Raw genomic sequence first — 19,439 nt, 5'->3', positions numbered from 1 at the left:
CTTATCAGCACAGGAAAGGGAGATTTTAAATCAGACAAAATAATTTCTATCTTTACCACATTCTTTTAACTGCAATGTCAACTTAATTCATTTATGTGGATCTTTCTAGCATATTTATTACCAACTGCACAATCTGTTTTGAGAACATTCCTCTAGACCACTGCATTACATCATGTGAACTACTCAAAAGTGGTGGAAATTATAACATGTTCACACCCTTCACATGTACCTAATTCCTGAGATATTGTATGTTTTTCACAGCTAGCATAACCGTTAATGAGTAAAGCTCCCAGTTTCCAAGTGCCCTCTGTCCATCGCTTGGTATTCCCTACAAATATGTCTTTTCCCTCACTCATTTTTCACATGCGCAGAAAATTGCATGGGATTAATAGACAATTTTCTAGACCCTATATCCCATAGGAATTCTTTCCATGAATTACAGTTGGAAGGAAGGAATGAGAAGGCTAGAGAATAGCAGAGTTTTATGATTTTCAGTGCCATGCCAGATAGGGAAAGGTTTCCTTCTGCTGGCTAAGTTTAGGAACAGCTGTTATCTGATAGGCATTTCATGACCAAGTCCAGCAAAAAGAAGCTCTGAAGTAGTCCAATTCCTCCATTTCCCAACATTTAAATCTTCTTTATATAATGGGGAAAACTAAAGAAAGTAATTGAGTTTTGTTTTTGTTTTTTTTAACTGAAAAATGTACAGACTGTGGTTTTGTTCTTCTGATGGTTTGATAGCTTCAATTAAATAAAAAGAAGGGAAGTGAAAGGAATACCCTGAGAAGTAGAAAATGATTAAACAAAATACTTCTCCGACAGAATAATTATATTCAGAGACATGGGGTGAAAACACAGCAGCGTGCGGAAGACCTTGAACAAATATCAGTTACTACAGTTCTACACCGAGACAGAGACTCTAAGACATCACCATGATCACCAGGTGTTTGCTGCAATTTTGCCTTGTGCTGTTCGTCTCCAGTGAAATCTCTTGTCTGGACTGTAACAGGCTTCATGTTCTACAAACCAAAACAAACAGTGAGTGTTGAGAAAGTGGGTGGAAACTTTCCCTTCCAATGTCTAAATGAAAGGACTGTTTCAAGGCCAGTGATATCCTAAAGATAAGACTGTCCCAGCAAGAGAATGCCAAGGTAGCCATCCAGCAGATCCTCCAAGAGCTCTTCTTTAACAACGTCACCCACGCTGCCTGGTATGGGACTTCCATAAAGAAATTCCAAAATGAACTTCACCATCAGAATGAGAAGCTGGAGGTATGTTTGAGTACTGAGATGGAAAAGAAGATAACCTACCCAGGAAATGAGAACCTCCTGCTGAACAGGCTGAAACTGAAGAGACAATAGATGATTTCCTAAAAGAAAAGCAATACAGCCTGAGTGCTTGGGAGATCATCCTGGTGGAAATATTAGGATGTTTTCCTATTCTTTATATCCTCACAAAGAGACTTGATAATCAATGTACCCTATTATCTTTTCTCCTAGCTAAACCAAAATATTATTTGAATAAAACAGCTGGAGAGAGAGGGGTGGTAATTTTATAACTTTTATTATGTAGGGCCCAATCTTTCTCCCATTGTAATTTTACCCATACAGCTATTTCAAACTCATGTTAATAAAACCATTTTAGAGTAGCATATAGCTTAGTACTTCTGTAGCACACACACAATATTTTATATGAAAAACATACAAATATATCATAACTGGTAACTAATGACAAAATATCCTAAGTGATAATTAACCATACCAAATATAACTTTGCCCAGTAAGTGTCTAAGTTGGGGAAAAGAACAGTTACAAGCCCCCTTTCAACAACTGCCTATTCAGACAACATTCCAATCAGAGTACCAGAAAACTGAGGGTCTGAGTCCACTATCTAATTCTGCCAGTTACTTCTGCTATAGGGACAGCCAAGGGTACTTTATTCTGCTTTTCTTTGTTCTGTTTACCACCCCTACATTTCAACAGCTTTAGTAAAAAAAAAAAAAATTGTCACAAGATCATAAGTTCACTAAGGGTCAGCATTTATGATTTTACATCTGGTTAGAAAAACATGGTCTATATTTGACATTTGAAACTCTGCATGTTTGAACCATTCCCCTTCTTCATTCCAGCATGTGATGTTTCAGGTAATGTTGTCATGAAAACAGATGAATAAAACTGCACTTCCACTGAATTTGATTTTTTTTAAAATTATTTGAATTATTACAACCCAGAGACACGCTTATTCAAATTACATGGTATGACTTATCTTCATAACCTTCTTCTGACCACACTGTAAATCACAATCAGCCATGTGGGTACCTCTCTAGCATGTGTTTCTAACTGCTCATTCTGTTTTATGAATTACCTTCCATTTTTCACCATCAGCTACTCAGAGTCACCAGTCAAACATGATGTTCACACCCTCCAACTGCATCTATACCTCAGCTATACTATGTATATGTAGATCTGGAAATAAAGAAAAAATTAAAAGAATTTCTATTCTCCCAAAGCACACTCACTATCTCCTGTGGTTTCCCAGAAGGAAGATATACTGAATATGTAGACCCCAGAAAACATCAGTGCTTTCCAGATTGCATGAAATGGTTAAAGTTGAGGTTTACCAATATTTTTGGTAGGCCTAATCCTTTCCTCCCACTTCCTCCATGCATAAGAAACTTCAGACACTCCAACATATTCATCAGAAAGTTGGACATGTGAAGATATGTTTGCTTGCAGTGATGGAAAGTGAGATTCTTACCAGGAAAGAAGGAAGGACCTACAGTTTGCCAAGATGAAGGTGAAGAGATACCAATTATTTCCTAACAGAGAAACAATTCAGTCTCATGGCTGGCAAGAGAATCCATGTGGAATGCAAACATTTTCAAATACAGGACACACAAAGAAGCTTAGACATTAATTTTCATGCATCTGACAAAGTGGGATCCTGCCCACGAAAGCTTATGCCCAAATAAATTTGTTAGTCTTTAAGTTGTCACAGGACTCTCGCTGTTTTTTAAGAAATTAAAATACACACCTTTTTAGAAGTACTATCTGAAATAAATTAATATTTTATACATCATTTAAAAGGAGATGCAGTGGAATTTTAAAAGCTGTTGCTACTATTTATTGTATTTGTGCATTGTGAAAATATTTTCAGACCGTTTTACAAGATTTGTAACAGTATATTTATTTCCGTTGCCCATTTATTTATTGCTCTTATTTATATTTTTATCATATATATTTTATAAATACATTATTTAATACAAAATGGCACCCTACAGTAGCTGTGATTTGGATTAAATACCTATTTAACAACAACAACCAAAAAACCGTATTATTGTTCAGCCATAACCCCAATTCCAGATAGTACTTATGCATGTGACTTACAGTATGTGATCCATCCCACTGATTTTAGTACTTTCAGTTGGGAAATATATTTCGAGACATTGATGAATCAGTGTCCACGTTCACTGTGCTCCCATATTAAAAAAAATAGTTACTGAGTGGTAATTAGTTTTTCCATTCTAACAGACCACGCACCACACCTGAACTCTGCCTCTTTTTCCTCTGCTACTTTATCTTGGTTATTTCGTCTCCTCCAAATAACTTGTCGCTGTGGATGTTTGATGTAGTAGAGGGTTGGGTTGGAAGAGGCTAGATTGGTGCCCCCCCCCCCCAACTAATCAAGGCAGTAAGACCCCACAACCACATCTGTTCAACTAGCATTTAATTAGCTTGCTCACAACTTCGTCAATCAGGTTTGTATGCACACAATCTCCCCCCACGAACATAAGCAGCACCTCCCCCCAATACAGTCACAAGCACTGGCCCCCCATTAAGTATGTGCTTACATGCACTCTTATCATTTGTGTCGCCCACCCTCACCTGTTCCCATTACCTTTGTGTGAGCCCAGCACAGATTAAATTCATTGTTGAGTGTACACCGCAAACAAAATCACCTGTGAATAACGAGAGCAGGAATAGGCTGTTTGAATTAGGATTATCAAAGTTTCTCTTTGCCACCTCTAAAATGCAGTCCCCTATTTGGGGGAATACATCAGTCAGTTACTACTCAGGAACAATGCTGAATTCTTCTGAAAAAGTCTAACTACCTCATAACCTATTCAGTATTGAGGGGAAACTATTCCCATTCATTCCATCAGACCTGTAATTTTAAAAAAGGTGGCAGTGCTGAGTGGCGAATTCAGTGGAGATCTTTGACAATATCACCCACCTCATAAGGAGCAGCCATGCCTGTGGGGAATCCCAGCTTGGATTCCTTAAAAGAGAGGAAAACTGCAAATATCCCTCACTGAGGTTCTCCCATATTCCATCTTCCAGTTGTGGGCAGGAGGAAGAAAGGGGAGGTCTCTTCTTAGCCTTCCTCATGAAAGTAGGTGTAGTTCCACCCCCAGATTTAGCAGATTCTATGATTTCTGCACTGATCAAAAAGGTCACTCCACACAGAGGTCTGCAGCATCTGTCTCCGCTCTCATTAGATTCCCCCAGGCACAGTCTTTCAGTGTCAAGGAACATTTTCCGGTGCTGCTGCAGGCTGCAGTTGGCTCAGACAACCTTTTTAAGTGTAATTCTTGTGCAGTTGGCTAGTGAGAGGCAGCCACCCGGAGCTGCAGTAGGGCTGACCCCACCCAATGGGGGTCTGCTGAGTCCAGGTTCCTGACACAGATCATAACCCTATGGAGAACAATCCATGGGGTCCCAGGAAAGAGGGAATGATGGGGGAAGGCAGCAGACCCCCCTCCACCTCAGCCCACCTCACACACACTTCCATGTGGAGCAGGTGAGATGCTCACAGGGAGAGCTCTATCCCTGCATGAAGCCTCTGGGGCAGATTCTGTGGACTTTGTAACTGACTTTCCTCAAACTATATACTACTACTGTGCCTATCTGCTGTTAATATACAGATTTACTGAAATAGATTCTGTTCCTCCATTATCCTGCATTTACTTTTGCTATCTTGGTCTTTCCTGCTAGTATTCATATTATTTCATTAATTTCACTCTCTCTTGAGTGTTATCCCTTGGGACTTGATCTTGTTGTGGGACTGGGGCTCTGGCATGTTAGCTACACATGCTCTCTAAATAAGCAAACTGAGGAAATGTGGTCTAAATGAAATAACCAAAAGGCAGGTGCAAAACTGGTTGAAAAACCATCTTCAAAGAGTAGTTTTCAACGGTTCACTGTCAACCTGGGAGGCTATATCTAATGAGCTCTCATAGGGGTCTGTTCTGAGTCCAGCACCATGCAATGTTTTCATGAATGACTTGGATAATGGAATGGAGAATATGCTTACAAAATTTGCAGATGACACCAAGCTGCAAGGCGTTGCAAACAATTTGGACGCCATGATTAGAATTGAAAATGACCTTGATAAACTGGAGAATTGGTCTAAAATCAGCAAGATGAAATTCAATTATATGTAGTAGTCTGCACTTAATGAAAAGTCAAATGCACAAATGCAAAATGGGGAATAACTAGCGAGGCAGCATTACTGCAGAAGAGAATCTGGGGGTTATAGTGGATCATAAAATGAAGTCATGCAGTTTCAAAGAAGACAGATATCATTAACAGGGGTGTCATATGTTAAATCAGGGAAGTCATTGTTCTGCTCTACTCACCACTGGTGAGGCCTCAGTAGGACCAGTGTGTCCAGTTTTCTGCACCATAGTTTAAGAAAGATGTGGAGAAATTGGAGACATTCAGTCAAGAGGAGAGCAAATGATAAAAGATTTAGAAACCCTGACCTATGGGGAAAAGTTAAAAAACCAAGCTTGTTTAGTCTTGAGAAAAGAAGACTGAAGACTGTTACTACATTCCCCCTCAAAAATGTTAAGGGTTATTATAAAGAGGATGGTGATCTATTTTATTCCATGTCCAATAAAGTTAGGACAAGAAGTTTTTGGCTTAATATGCAGCAAGGGAGATAGAGATAGGTTAAATATTTGGAAAAGCTTTCTAACTACAAGGATTGTTACGCACTGAAATAGGCTACCAAGAGAGGTTGTGGAAACCTTGTAATTGGAGGTATTTAAGAACAAACAGGTTAGACAACAACTGTCAGGGATGGTTAAGATACATTTGGTCCTGTCAGAGCAGGAAGCTGGACTAGATGACCTCTTGTGGTCCCTTCCAGCCATAAATTTCTATGGTTCTTAAAAGAGTTCCTGCCAAATAGTTGAAGCAAAAATGTTGAATTTGTTAAAAGAAAGTGAATAGGGAGCCTGGGAGCTCTACCAAAATTAACATGTAGAAAAAAGGTTTTTATTTTTTCTTCAAGTGAATCTCTTTTTTAATTACATTGAAAACAGTTTTCTTTTTGGATAAAAGCACACTTCCCTGCCACGATGGAAACTCCAACACAACAGTCTGCATTAGGGCATGAGAACCAGAAAGTAAAAAGTGACTACAGGAAATTAAGAGGATTAAACCAACCAGAAGAATTTCCCTTTCCAAGTCAAGGGAAGAATTAAAAGACAAGAGACCAGGAGAAATGGTGAACACTGAATTTGATTTTTAAAAAATTATTTGAATTATTACATTCCAGCAACACACTTGTTAAAAATACTTAGTATGACTTCTCTTCATAGCCTTCTTTTAACCACACTGTAAACCACATGCATTCATGTGGTCTCGAACATGTATTACTAATTGCATTGTCGTTTCAGATTTGTTGACAGTAAGCGAAGATTCCCTTTTTCTCTGAAACTGTTTCCAACTATAAATTTTAATTAATTTTAATGAATCCAAGAAAAGGTAAAGGGACAGGACTGTTGAAACTAATAAATTGCAGTAAAAGAGAAAATGTAGTTTTGCAAATCAACAAATATGTGGTTAATCAAGCCCTGAGGGAGAAGAAACTACCTCAAGGACTCTCCTTAAGTGTAATTTTTGTGCAGATGATTGCGAGCTGTGCCCACCAGACATGTACTAGCACTGCCCCAGCCAAATGCGGGTCTGCTCATTCCAGCTCCCTCCCCTCCGTCTCGTGGATCTTTATTGTATGGAGAACATCCCAGTAGCAAACTATGTGCAAAAGCATCTGACTCCACGGCACCACATCTCACCTAACACAGCCTTATTATATGTGGCAAAGGTCAGATTCACATGCAGAGCGCTCTACCCCTGCATGGATCCTCCTCAGCAGGCTCTCAGGTCTTTGTAACTTCAACTTTCCTCGAACAATAAACTAGTGTTTTACCTACTTGCTGCAGGGGAGCTGAAAGCACGAGTGATGAGGGTGCAACGCTTCAAGTAATATTAGCAACCACATACATGGTTTCCTTCATATCTGGGGTTTACAGTCTTGTTCAATTGCTTTGTGCATCCCCACTATAAAAATTGTTCCAGCACCTCTCAATAGATGTTACCATACTGATTTACTGAAAGAGAGATTCGGCTTTACCCCATTAACCTATATTTACTTTGTTACCTTAACCTCTCTTTCTAGTATTCACATTAATTATTTCCCTCTTTCCTCATCCTCTTCCCCTGGGACTTCACCCTGGCGTGGAGTACACATCCTCAACACCCACTGAAAGTAATGGGAGAATGGGGAGCATAGCATATGGTAGTCTGCAGGCTCTGGTAAATCTGCTTTCTTTGCTTTATTGAAACTTTCATAGAGTCGAAGCAAAAATCTGAAATTTCTTATGAAAGAGCAGGAGAGTTAGGAGGCTCTAACCAAATTAATATGCACAGAAATGTTTTCATGGATTCTTCATGTGGTTTTTCCTTTTTAATTTCATTGAAAACAGTTTTCTTTTTGGACTAAAACACATTTCCTCACTGTGATGGAAACTCCAGCACGACAGTCTGAGCTAGGGAAGAGAACTAGAAAATGAAATGTGAACACAGGACGTGAAGAGGGTTAAACAAGCCAGAAGAGTTTCCCTGTCAAAGCCAAGGGGAAAGTGAATGTTAAAATGAAAAAAAAAGTTCCATTCTCTCAAAGCACATTCTGTATGTCCTGTTGTTCCCCAGAAGGAAGATACCCATGTTTTGTGGTGTCTACATATTCAGTGTGTTTTCCAGATTGAGGGAAATGGTTAAAGTTGAGATTTACCGATATTGTTGGAAGGGCTAATATATATGCTAGTATATGGATCCACCATGAGTTTAAGGTTGTGTATTATCATAACTGATTACTGTCACAAAAATACAAAAAGGAGGACATGTGGTAAAAGAACTAGAAAACAGAAAGAAAAAGTCTGAAGCCTCCAGGAGGGAAAATCTTGAAAAACAGAAAATGATGAAAGAAAAATTCTCCAATCCAATATTTAAATCAGAGACGTGATAGAAAGACTCAGCAGCCTACAGAGGACCCTGAACCAATTGCAGGCTCAAGGTTCTACACAAAGAAAAGGAGTGGAAGACCTCATCATGACCATCTGGTATTTGCTGCACATTTGCCTCGTACTGCTCTTCTCCACTGACATCTCATCTCAGCACTGTACCATGCTTCACTTTCAGCAGAACAAAGTGAACCAAGACAGCTTACAGCTGCTGAAGAAAATGAGCGGAAATTTCCCCTCACAATGTATGAACGATTGGACTGCTTTCCAGCCCTCCCTGAAAGTTGTCCAACTCTCACAGTTCCAGAAGGAGAATGCCAGGGTGGTGATCCAAGAGATCCTCCACGAGATCTTCACCATCTTTACCAAAAACCTCACCCAAAGTGCCTGGGATGGGAGTTCCATTGACAGGTTCCAAAATGGACTTTACCAGCAAATTCAGAGGCTACAGGCATGTATGAGAGCACAGACGGAGAAGGAATTACCCAACCCAGAAAGTCAGGACATCCAGCTCACCAGTCGGAGTGTAAAAGAATACTTTCAGGGAATAGATGCTTTCCTGATAGAAAAACAGTACAGCCTGTGCGCCTGGGAGATCATTCGCATGCAAATACCCAGATGTTTTATACTTCTTGACAAGCTCACTATAAGACTTAAATACTAAGGTACAGTATAATACTTTACCCTACAGGAAATGAATTCACCTTACCGTCAATTATACAGCTGAAAAGAGATCTGGATATTTTATAACTCTGATCATATAGGGCCTGATCCTTCTTGTACAGGATCAGTGGCCAATTGCAACTGATTTCCATGGCAGCCACTTTAGGCTCTTCCAGTCCTGTGCTGAAAATGGATTTCCAATTAGATGGATTTTTTTCCTGTGTTTCTACTAGAATTTATGTTTGCACATCTTCTAAATCTTCCTTATATCAGGTGCCATTCTGCATTAGGAGGTTGGAGGACCATGCAAGAAAGTGTACATATCTAGAATCTTTAGCCACCTCACCTGCCCTTTGGTCATCAAATAATGATACTTCCACTTCCCCACCCCCAAGTACTCTGACATCTACATATGTAGTGTATTTCTCGGATTATCATCATTGCTATTAATTAATCTGTCCTCATGAGAACTATTTCTTGTATTTCAATGTCTGAGAAACTTCTTAGAGACATTTTGTACAAAAAGAAAATACTAAAAGACTTGCATGATAATTATGTGTAGAAAAGATATTTCCATTTAATTTATTGAGATATAGACAATGGAGATTACATTGTTTCCCTTTGTGTTTCAATCCCTTCTCATTTCATTCCAGATCAGAGAGCTGCTACGACTGAGGTTAAAACATCTGGATGAAATTGTACCCAATAGTGGAATCCCTCCTCTCTGCTGATTCTTCCCACAGTGACCTCTAAGACTCCATAATGCTTGACCTTGTATTGTGCAATTCACTCACTCTCTTATGTAACTGTAATTGCACATATTACATTTTATGTGATAATATTCTGTGGATTTCCTTTGGACCTAAACATTATTGACATTATGTCAATCATTTTTATATTTATATATTGATGTGGTTCTAATCTCTGAACTGTAACATGCAATAGAACAACAGCGTAACAGCATAACAAATGTGAACCAGAACAACTTCCTGAGAAAAAAGGTGTGGATAATTGTCCAATAATGTCAGAATGAAGAAAGAGATTTCAAGTGGCCTCAAGAGGTCCTGAAGCCCCAAGTGTCCCTGAAAGACAATGCCCAGGTGTGTATCCAGAAAATTTCCAACACATTTCCTCTTGCTTTTACAAAAATGTCTTCCAAGCTACCTGAGGCGGGAGTTCCATTCAGAGATTCCAGCATAGACTCCTCCGCAAACCGTGTAGCTGGAGACATCTTGGTTGCAATGATGGCAAATGGGACTCTCTTACCAGGAAGAAAGGACCAGAAAGAGCTTGCCACGATGAAAGTGAAGAGCTACCAATTATTTCCTAAAAGACAAGCACTTCAGCCTCACTCCTGTCAAGAGAATCTAATTCATATAAAGAAGTTTTCAATTATAGGACAAACTCCCCAAAATGAAGAAGTTAAAATACACACCTGTGTAGAAGTACTATCTGAAATTAGTTATTATTTTATACATCATTTAAAATGAGACAGTAGAATTCTAAAAGCTCTTGCTACTATTTATTGTATTTGTGCACTGTGAAAATATTTTCAGATCATTTTATTAGATTTGTAAAAGTGTATTTGTCAGTCTGTTATTTATTGCTCTTATTTATGTATTTATCATTCATAATTATTAGTTATAAATAAAGTGTTATTTTATACAAAATGGGAATTTACAGTAGTAGTGATTTGTATTAAACACCTATTTAACAACAACAACAAAAAAGAAATAAAGAAAGAGAGAGAACCAAAAAAACCCTGTAATTGTTCAGCATTAAAACCCCACTACCACAAAATACTTACGCACGTAACTATAGAAAATGGGACCCATTCCACTGATGTAAGTGCTTCAAGTTGGAAACATACTTAAATACACTGATGAATGAGTGTTCTAGTTCACAGTACTTCCAGATGAAAAAAAGTACTGACTGAGTGTTAACTAGTTTACCCATTCTAACAGACCACACACCACCCCTGGACCTCGCTCTCCTTTCTTCTTCTACCTTTCACCAGGTCACTTTTCCTCAAAAAAACCTGTCGTTACGGATACTGAGTAGCAGATGGTTGTGTTGGAAGAGGCTAGATTGGTGCCCTCCTCCTCACTAAGCTAGCTTGCATGCACCCTCTAACACACACCAATTAAGTTGGCAGGCTAATTACAAGCTCTTACCCCATCGGTGAGGTTTGGGTGCATTCACCTACCCTTTCCCCACCAAAATCAAATCAGGTTTGTGTGGATTCAGCACCCACCCAGAATACATTTACAGGTACTACCCCCAATATTAAGTCTGTGCTGACATACACTCACCTCAGGTTTGTGTCGCCTCCCATCCGATACCATTCCCTTATCTTTTCAGTGTCAAGGAGCATTTTCCAGGGCTGCTCCACTAGCCTCAGACAACCTTTTTAAGTGTAATTTTTGTGCAGCTGGCTAGTGAGATGTAGCCCATCCGCCCTACAGTGGGACTGTCCCCGCCCAATGGGGGTCTGCTGAGTCCAGGCCCCTGACACAGATCTTAGCCCTATGCAGAACAATCCATAGTGTCCAAAGAAAGAGGAAATGATGGGTAAAGAGGACAGACTCTCCTCCATCACAGCCCACCTCACACACACTTCCATGTGGAGCAGGTGAGATGCTCACAGGGAGAGCTTTATCCCTGCATGAAGCCTCTGGGGCAGGTACTGTGGTCTTTGTAACTTACTTTCCTCAAACACTACACTACTTCTGTGCCTTTGTACTGTTCATATAAAGACTAACTGAAGTAGTTCTGTCCTTTCATTACCTTGTCTTTATTTTGTTACCTTGCCCTCTCTTCATAAGCTAAAGAAATGGGGTCTAAATCAAATTTCCATAGGACGAAACTGCTTGCAAAACCATCCTCAAAGAGTAGTTTTCATTGGTTCGCTGTCAAACTGGAATGACATATCTAGTGGGGTCCTGTGGGGACCTGTCCTAGGTCCAGAACTATGCAATATTTTCATTCATGACTTGAATAACATGGTGAAGGATATGTTTATAAAATTTGCAGATGACACCAAGCTGCAAGGTACTGTAAACACCATAGAATTGAAAATGACCTTTATAAGTAGAATTGGTCTGAAATCAGCAAGATGAAATTCAAGAAAGACAAGTGTAGCACTCCGCACTTAAGTAGGAAAAAATCAAATGCACTATGCAAAACTGATATAACTGGCTAGGAAGCACTGCTGTGGAAAAAAGTTGGGAGCCTATAGTGGATCATAAATTGAATATGAACCAACAAAGTCATCCTGTTTCAAAAGAGACAAATATCATTCACTGAAGTGTCGTACACAAGTCCTTCTGAGGACTCACTAGTGCTATTATGTCCACTTTCGAGCACACATTAAGAAAGTTGTGGTTAAATTGGAGAGAGTCAAGAGGAGAATAAATGATAAAAGGTTTGAAAAATCTGAGTCACGTGGAAAGGTTAAAAAACTGGGCATGTTTAATCTTGAAGAAAGAAGAGCACCTCATAACAGTCTTCAAATAAGTAAGGGTTTTTATAAAGGGGAGAGTGAGCAATTTTTCTCCATGTCAACCAAAGTTAGGACAAGAAGATTTTGGCTTAATGTGCAGCAAGGGAGATTTAGGTTCTAAATTTGGAGAAGCTTTCTAGCTATCAGGATAGCACTGGAATACGCTACCAAGAGAGGTTGTGGAAGCCGCGTAATTGGAGGTTTAGAAGAACAAATAGGTTATATAAACAACTGTCAGGCTGGTCTAGCTATACTTGGTTCTGCCTCAGTGCAGGAAGCTGCACTAGATGACCTCTTGAGATCCTTTGTAGAATTTTCTATGATTCCTTTAAGCGTCCCTGTCAAAGAGTTGAAGCAAAAATGTTGAATTTGTTAAAAGAAAGTCCATAGGGAGTTTGGGGGCTCTCAAAAATATTTTCATATTGTCGAGTGAATTTTCTTTTCTAATTGCAGTGAAAATCGTTTTATTATTGGATTATAACACACTTCCCTGCTGTGATGGGAACTCCAACACAACAGTTTGTGCTAGGGCATGAGAAGCAGAGTGAAATGTAATCACAGGACGTTAAGAGGATTAAACAAACCAGGAGAATTAACCTGTCCAAACTGAGGGGAAGGTAAAATTAAAAGACATGGGACTGCAGTAATGGTGAACACAAATTTGATTTTTTGAACATTATTTGAATTATTATTATATCTCAGCAACACACACTTGCAACTCATGGGAAAACCTTCTACTGACACAGGAGTGTGGTCCAGAACCAAGAATCAGCCTTTTAATAGTGGGAGGAGATAGTCAAATGCCTGAAGAACCTTTCCCAGAACTAATGCAGTCTCAGCAGCAGACCCTCCATTGTCCTTTCAGTCTGATGTGTACCATGCTGCACGGACACTTTGCACAGAAGTCTAACACTCTATTGCTCTTTCCTAAAACACACAAGAAAACATAGATTTATATAATAATAGCAATCCCTCCATGTCATTCTCTGCCTCAGTTTCCTCTCAACACTTCAGGCTATTCTCTGAGCTGGGGTCAGGATGACTGGGGGCCATCCACCATCCTTCTGTTGCAGTGCATCCCATGATGACAAATGGAGCTAATTTATATGAAGTCCATCCATCTCCTTCCTCTTGCCTAAATGTCCTTTGATCATTTTTCTCTCTCTCAAGTATACCCTCAACTCCATGAGAATTCACACCCTACTTAGTGTAGCAATGGTGTGGTCAGAGCAGTCAAAGATAAGAATTGCCCAAGTCCTCAGTTAAACTACATGATGATACACAGAGAAAGAGGCTCCATGATACAGTAATTTCTTTCAAAATATCAACAATTCACAAGAGACAGAATTCCCAAGTCATTAAACCCCATGAATCCACCTCTGTACATCCATCATCCATCAGGCTTGTATTCACCCTCCCAATCCCTCAGGTTTCTCAGCACCTGGTGCCAACCCTCCACATCATCTCAATCTCTTGAAGCTTGTGTGCTCCATGCCACCAGCAACCACCTTTGTGAAATAGGGGTGCCTATGGTAAGATTGGGTCCCAAACACTGTATATTTATGTACAGTACAATAAACTGCATTCTTTACAGTGACACTGCCAAGTAGTTTGGGCACAAATTCTAGATTATGCTTAGAGAAAGAGTCTCAGGTGAGGGGAGATGGAAATTGAACAGAACTAATCTGAACAGAAATATTTTTATGTTTTTTTCTATTTTTTAAAATTAATATGAAAAATCATTTTCCATTTTTTAAATTCAAAACCATTCTCCTCCACTGATGGAAACTCCAACACAACAGCCTAGCGATATGCTATGAAAAACAGAAAGTGAATCTTCCTAAAGGATGAAAAGCTCATTCAACAGCTTACTTGAATTTCAATGTCCAAGTCCAGTGAAATACACAAGAGAAAAAAAACCCTAAAATGCTGAAACAGGATTCAGACACTTTCTTGGTTTTAGTAATCTTGCATGTTTGTAGTGGCACAGGAGAGAGAGAGAGAGATTTTTAATTAGACGAGATAGAAATAATCTTTACCACAGACTTTTAATTGCCCTCTAAACTTCATTGCTTTATGTTGGCCTCCCTGGCATATTTATTACCACCACCACCACCACCATCATCTTTCTGGACAACTTTCTTCCATGTCTCTACACTACATCACTGGGAACTAATTAGAAGTGACCGAGAAGATACCATGTTCATACCCTTCAGTTGTACACGTTCCTCAGCTTTTTCATGGCTTGGACCAGGTTCCCAAGTCAATCTCCCTCTTTCCCACTGGCCTCACTCCAGCCCCTGATAATCCTTACACGCGTTGTTTTTCAGCTCTAGTTTTTCAAATTAGAAGAGCTCCTTACTGTATTTCTCCCTCTCAAAAGTCAGAAAAAGGAATGAAACAACTAGAGCATGGCAGGGCTATATGATTTTCGGTGGCACACAGGAGAGGGAAAGATTTCCATCTGCTGGCAAAGTGAAACAACAGCACTTTTAAACATCGCTTAACTGCTGTTATCTGGAGGGTCTAGCAAAAAGAAGCTCTACAGTATTCCCCCCATCTGCCAAAAATTATTGTTATCATTTAACTGCATGGATAGTCTCTCTCTATGGCAACAGACACTGATACCTGCCTACACGTGATGGCTACAAAAACTTGGAGGTAGTCAGACAGGTCCTTACGCTAATCTGTAAATGGAGGACCTGTCAATCATCATACTTTTCCTTGCCCTTGAAATATTTTTTCTTTAATCAGAGGCAACTAAGGAAAGAAATGGAAGGTTTAGATAATACTGAAAAAATGTTCAGACTGTGCTTTTCTTCACTTCCGTTAAATTAAAAGAAGGAAACTGAAAGTAAATGCCTCAAGCAGGGAAAATCTTGAAAAGTAGAAAGTGATGAAAGAAAAACCTTCTCCTACAGAATACTTAAACTCAGAGACATGGGTCGAAAACACAGAATTCTGCGAAAGACTTTGAACAAGTATCAGTTACTCAAGTTCTGCGCAAAGACAGGGAATCTCAGACAACATCATGATCACCAGGTGTTTGCTGCTCTTTTGCCTCGTGCTGCTCTTCTCCAGTGAAATCTCATGTCTGGATTGTAACAGGCTTCATGTTCTACAAAAGAAAATGAACAGCGAGAGTTTAGAGCATCTGGAGAAAATGGGTGGAAACTTTCCCTTCCAATGTCTCAATGAAAGGACGGGTTTCAAGCCCAGAGACATTCTCAAGATCCGACCGTCCCAGCAAGAGAATGCCAAGGTAACCATCCAGCAGATCCTCCAAGAGCTCTTCCATATCTTTAACAACAATGTCACCCAAGCTGCCTGGGATGAGACTTCCATAAAGGAGTTCCAAAATGGACTTCACCGGCAGATTGAGATGTTGGAGACATGTTTGAGTGCTGAGATGGAAAACGAGATAACCTATCCAGGAAATGAGACCCTCCTGCTCACCAGGCTGAAACTGAAGAGATACTTCCAGACAATACAGGATTTCCTAAAAGAAAAGCAATACAGCCTGTGTGCCTGGGAGATCATCCGTGCAGAAATATCCAGATGCTTTCTAATTCTTGACATCCTCACAAAGAGACTTGAAAATCAAGGTATCATCTTTTCTTTTTTCCTAGGAAAACTAAAAGATATTCTTTGAATTAAACAGCTGAAGAGAGATGGGTGATCATTTTAGAATTTGCATTATGTAGGGCCCAATATTTCTCCCATAGTTATTCCACCCATACAGCTATTTCAACTTGTTCATAAAACTGCTTTATAGTAGTATATACCTCAGTGCTTCTGTAGCACACAATATTTCATATGAAAAACATAGAAATATCTCATAACTGATAACTAATGACAAAATATAATAAGTGATAACTGACCATACCAGATATAACTTTGCCCATTAAATGTCTAACTTGGGGAAAAGAACAGCTACAAGCTCCCTTTCAACAACTGTCTATTCAGACAACATTCCAATCACAACAACAGAAAACAGAGTCTCTGTCCATACACTTCCATCACACCATCTTATTCTGCTCCTTCCTTCTCCACATAGAGACAGACAAAGGTACTTATTCTGCTTTGCTTTGTTCAGTTTACCCCTAAATTCAACAGCTTTAGTAAACAAAAATTGTAACAGGATTATAGGACCAATAAGGCTCAAGATGTGTGATTTGACATCTGGGTAGAAAAACACTGAGCATATTTGAAATTTGAAACTCTGAATATTTTAACCATACCATTTTTTTCATTCCAGCGCGTGATGCTTCAAATAATGATGTAATGAAAACAACTGAATGAAACTGCACCTCCACTGGAGTCCTTCATCTCTAATTTGATTCTACCACCAGTACCTTTCAAGTTTCTTATCATTCCATCTTGCATTAAGCAAGGGAATGACCCTATTTCAGAATTCCAAATGCACGTTTTACTTACTACTTGGTATTACTGGATTGATATGCTCACTTGAGACAAAGTAAAACAAAGCATATTGCTCCAAACAAGCCAGGCACAATGCAGTATATGAGCAGAAGTAGAAAAGCCTTCTGATTTCTTAATCATCACGGATGGTACGTGTTCCCTCAGAATTTGCCATGGGCTGCTCTTCTCCACTGACATCTCATCTCTCAACAGTAACAGGCTTCGCTTCAGCATGACAACTGTGAAACAGGACAACTTGCAAACAAAACGGAAGGAAAATATTCCTGCAAGTCAGATTGAAGAGACAGATTTCATGTGGCCTCAAAATGTTCTCAAGCCCAGAGAGACTCAGAAAGAGACTGCCAAAGTGGCCAACCAGGAGATCCTCCAACAGATTTCCTACAGCTCATGCCAAATTCCATCTCAAGCTGCCTGGATTGACAATCCCATTCAAAAATCCAAAAATGGCTCCATAAGAAAATGGAGCTTCTGGAGCTCTGTTACACTGCAAAGATAAAAAAGAAACAAGAAGAGCCCTATTTCAAGGACCTTTATAATTAGCTTGACTGGAATTTGAAACGATTGTGACTACAGAGTCCATTCCTGCACTGTGAAAATATTTGCAGATCATTCTACTGGATACGTAAAAGTATTTTCATGTTAATCTACTTCTATTTTTTATAATATTTATTTATTGCTCTTATTTATCTTTTTCAGAGATATTTTATAATATTTAAAAATAAATATTTATTTTTACAATATAGCCGCCTACACCAGCAGTGATTTGTATTAATAAATTATTTAAAAAATAAAAGACCCAACGAAAATCTTCTCTTGTTCTACTTTAATCCTCGAGTTCATCAATGGACTCGTAAACATTTGCCTAACTTTAAGGACAGGAGCCTCCCTTTCACATAAGCGATTATAGATGGGAACATGCTGAAGTACATTGTGAAAATAAACCCTGATTCAGCAGTGACTCCAGAAGAAAAATAGATATGGTAATTAGTTTTACCAGTCCAACAGACCACACACCACAACCTCAACTCTGCAGCTTTTGTGTTTCTTCCCATTACATGGTTATTTTTAGCCCAGCACTTCTAGTTGTGGGTGTTTGGTGCGCTAGATAGTTGTCATGAAATAGGCTGGTTTGGTAAAGGCTGATTAAAGGGGCGATGGAACCACCAGGCATTCCAAAGGGAAGAGTTCAGGCTGCTGTGGTATAAAGCTGCTTTTCTTTTCCTCCCACTAATGTGATGTGTGTGCAAACTGCCTCCCCATCACTCAGGTTTTCAGGTGTCCAGACTCTCTATCCCCACCAAGCAGACTTGTGCAGGCCAAATATCCCCCTCCATCAATCCATCTTGGGTACACTTGGCTCACAAACAGCATCAGTCAAGCGTGTGTGTACCCCCTGCTGTTAGTCATGTCTGTAAGCACCTGGTGCTGCCTCCCTTTGCCCTTCCTACTGCCCAAAAAATCAAGCTGCTGTGCTTACGGACTGCATTTTCCACCAACATTCACCAATATTGTAAGCATAGTGCATCAAAATTTCAGTTAAAATGTGAACAGTGACTAAAAAATATCCTAAATCAATAGTTACAAATTAGCTGAAAAACAAAACAAAACAAAACATTGGGCCAGATCCAGTGAGGATCTACTTCGCTACCAAGTTGGGTCACAGAGATAGGTTTTTTGAAGAACCCTTAGACAGTCATAGCACTGCCTAGGACAAATTTCAGCCAAAGCCTAAATCTGGATATTTCTTATTAAAAATTTATAAAGAGAAATCCAACAATCACTACGTTAAATGTTCAAAGAGCATAAAAACAAAGTGTGTGTGAATTTTCACACTGATTGGCAACCTGCCTTAATGAAGAGAACAGGAGTGTATGCCCCATTGGAAATCCCTTTTATGATGCAACCGAAACTATGGAGTCGCTAATAGGAGTTACTTCTGCACGAAAGAATGGCCAACAGTATTTATTCTGCTTTTCTTTGTTCTGTTTACCCCTGCATTTCAACAGCTTTCATAAAAAAATTGTCACAAGATCATAACTGGACGAAGGCTCAGGGTTAAATATTTGACATCTGGTTAGACAGACGTTATTTATATATTACATTTGAAACTCTGTATATTTCAGCCATTCCCTTTTTTCATTCCAACACATGATGCTTACAGTAATGATGTAATGAAAATAACTGAATGAAACTAAACATCCATTGGAGTCCTTCATCTCTAAATTGATTCTACCACCAGTACCTTTCAAATTTCTTATCAGTTTGTCTTGCATTATGCAAGGGACTAACACCTACAAAACTCCATATGACTTGCCATTACCAGATTGATTTACTCACATGAGAAAATGTAAAACAAAAGATATTGCTGTAAATATGGCAGAAGACAATGTAGTATTTGAAGTGAAGAAGAGAAATCTTATGATTTCCTAATCATCATTGATATTACGCATTTGCTCAAAATTTTTCTTGGCTTCTCTTAATAATGAAACTTCACCTCTGAACTGTAACAGGCTTCGTTTC

General features: G+C 39.2%; 2 protein-coding genes and 1 pseudogene across 2 annotated transcripts; all 3 read left to right on the top strand.

The window, feature by feature from the left end:
- The first annotated feature begins 819 nt into the window (after positions 1-819).
- LOC137156604 (interferon tau-2-like) lies at positions 820-1,558 on the top strand (annotated as a pseudogene).
- A 6,841-nt stretch (positions 1,559-8,399) lies between these two features.
- LOC137156603 (interferon epsilon-like) lies at positions 8,400-8,975 on the top strand. The gene has a single exon (XM_067553485.1). It carries the CDS (start codon positions 8,400-8,402, stop codon positions 8,973-8,975), a length of 576 nt encoding a protein of 191 aa, XP_067409586.1.
- Positions 8,976-15,507: 6,532 nt separating this feature from the next.
- Positions 15,508-16,128, top strand: LOC137156602 (interferon beta-like). The gene has a single exon (XM_067553484.1). It carries the CDS (start codon positions 15,508-15,510, stop codon positions 16,126-16,128), a length of 621 nt encoding a protein of 206 aa, XP_067409585.1.
- Positions 16,129-19,439: the final 3,311 nt, after the last annotated feature.

Source organism: Emydura macquarii, unplaced genomic scaffold, assembly GCF_026122565.2.
Source record: "Emydura macquarii macquarii isolate MOO-44397 ecotype Brisbane River unplaced genomic scaffold, CSIRO-AGI_Emac_v2 contig_1451, whole genome shotgun sequence".
NCBI lineage: Eukaryota > Metazoa > Chordata > Testudines > Chelidae > Emydura > Emydura macquarii.
The sequence above is the reverse complement of the archived record's forward strand: the minus strand, read 5'-3'. Positions and strand labels throughout refer to the sequence as shown.